The sequence below is a fragment of the Triticum dicoccoides genome, chromosome 4B (genome assembly GCF_002162155.2).
Source record: "Triticum dicoccoides isolate Atlit2015 ecotype Zavitan chromosome 4B, WEW_v2.0, whole genome shotgun sequence".
Lineage (NCBI taxonomy): Eukaryota > Viridiplantae > Streptophyta > Magnoliopsida > Poales > Poaceae > Triticum > Triticum dicoccoides.
In genome coordinates this window covers 380,285,951-380,287,810 of record NC_041387.1, presented here as the reverse complement: position 1 = coordinate 380,287,810, position 1,860 = coordinate 380,285,951, and the positions used below count along the sequence as shown (strand labels likewise).

Genomic DNA, 1,860 nt, shown 5'->3' with positions numbered 1-1,860 from the left:
ATTTCGAAAAGCAAGCATTATTGGATAGGAATTATGCATACCCTCTCGAACAGGAAGTCATTTTTCGCTGGAGCATAACCTAAATAGCACAGTGAAACAATTATTAATTAGGGCAAACATAAAAATGGCTGACAATACTAAATATCATCAGTGATTTTTATTTCTAATCAAGTTGGTATGGAAAATTCACATGTTCCTGAATTTTTTGCAGCACAAAGTACAGATTTATTTGAAATCATTTTATGACTGGTAAAATTTGCGCCCCTTCAGTGCAGGATGGACTCAGTCATGAAAGAGTAATGTTTTTCTTGCTTTAACACAATTAAATCAGAACTTGAAGCACATGGTATACAAAGGTTTCAAAATAATTGATAAGAACTGGAAGGGTTATCAATTCTTGAAGGCAAGACAATAAAGAATATATCAAGCATTACTTTCACTATGTTGTACCAGTACAACAGTTGGCCTAGAGCATAAGAAAGTTCTAGTAGCTTCATTATAAACAATCTTATGGGTTGCCAAAGTACAGTGTCAATCTTTCTTATGCACTCATATGCTCATCCATATTCTAAAATAACGAGAAGCCTGAATCATACCAAGAATTTTGGTTGTCAACTTCACTGGCCGCATCTCTTCTCCAAATCTGCAAAAGGAAAATTCAGTAGCAGTATTTCATATTATCTATGAGGAACTTGCTTTAGTTACCTTTTGATTCCTTCAGGAGGTGCTAGGAGCCATTCCGCTGTAATTTCACAAAGTTAATACATAAGTTTCTTCCCCACAGGATAATGTGGTTAATTGTACATGGTTGACATAATTCACGTTTCTACTAACCTATATCCTCAGCATTAGAGATAGTTGCAGAAACTGCTATGAATCGAACATTTTCCAATGGAGCAGATTTCATGTTGCCAAGTCGAGAAAGCATTTTTATTCTACTGACCACTGCTTCCAGGGCAGCTCCACGTGGATCATTGAGAAGATGAACTTCATCAATAAGGACCAGAGCAATATCACTGAAGAAACCCAATCCTCCATCCCTTACTCCATTACGGCTCATAGAATCGAACTTCTGCATGCAAATGTTGGATAAAAAAAAAAGGAAAATAGTTTGCAGAAGCAGAGGTTTATTTAGATCATAATAAGAAGCAAAACAAGTAGTGACATATACCTCAGGAGTGGTCAGGATCAAATCGGAATCATGTATGGCCTTCTTGTTAAAGAATTCACTATCACCAGTCATCTCCAAGCAATTTATCCCCAACGAGCCCAGCTTCACTTTCCAGTCACGCATCTTCTCCTGCACCAACGCCTTCATGGGAGCGATATAGATCTAACCGCGCAACCCCAGTGAAGCACGGAGTGGAAATTACGATTAGTGTCCTAGCTAGACTCCCGATCTTAGCCCCAACATTGTTTGAGAAAAGCTAGTCAGCACGTACTGTTTTAAGAGTTCCTTTTAGCAGACTGAACCTCCAGTCCGTTGTGAGGAACCTCGAGAGGAGCCTCAGAATGCAAAGCTCAAACAGTACGGTCTTACCACTCCCAGTAGGCGCAGAGACAACCATGTTTACATCCGAGAGGAAGCACACAGGGAAGCACTCGCTCTGCAAGGAGTTGAAGTACCTGCAGAGAAGACACGACAGAAGGAACTATGAATACCATCCCAACTCCATCATGCCACAGCGCAGTCCAAATTCCTCCCCGCAGTGATGCCCAATTTTCCGCCATGACGAAGCTATTAGCCTACCAGTTTAGCCTCGTCCCCACGAGGCTACTCAAAATCTCAAGCCACTGAATACTATCCATGCGCGATCGTGCAGCCAAACGGAATGTTGCAGAAGGACAATGCATATAGAA

At 40.7% G+C, this 1,860-nt stretch overlaps 1 protein-coding gene across 2 annotated transcripts in view; it reads right to left on the bottom strand.

Annotated features, from left to right (window-relative positions):
- Nucleotides 1-1,860, bottom strand: part of LOC119296216 (ATP-dependent DNA helicase MER3 homolog) — a 9,540-nt gene that overhangs the window by 6,685 nt on the left and 995 nt on the right. For both annotated transcript variants that reach the window (XM_037574615.1, XM_037574614.1), the window contains 6 exons: nt 1,443-1,626; nt 1,172-1,333; nt 835-1,072; nt 706-742; nt 597-643; nt 42-79 (listed from right to left, as the gene is read on the bottom strand). In XM_037574615.1, coding sequence (XP_037430512.1) covers nt 42-79; nt 597-643; nt 706-742; nt 835-1,072; nt 1,172-1,333; nt 1,443-1,626 — 706 coding nt within the window. The remainder of the gene's footprint in view (nt 1-41; nt 80-596; nt 644-705; nt 743-834; nt 1,073-1,171; nt 1,334-1,442; nt 1,627-1,860) is intronic.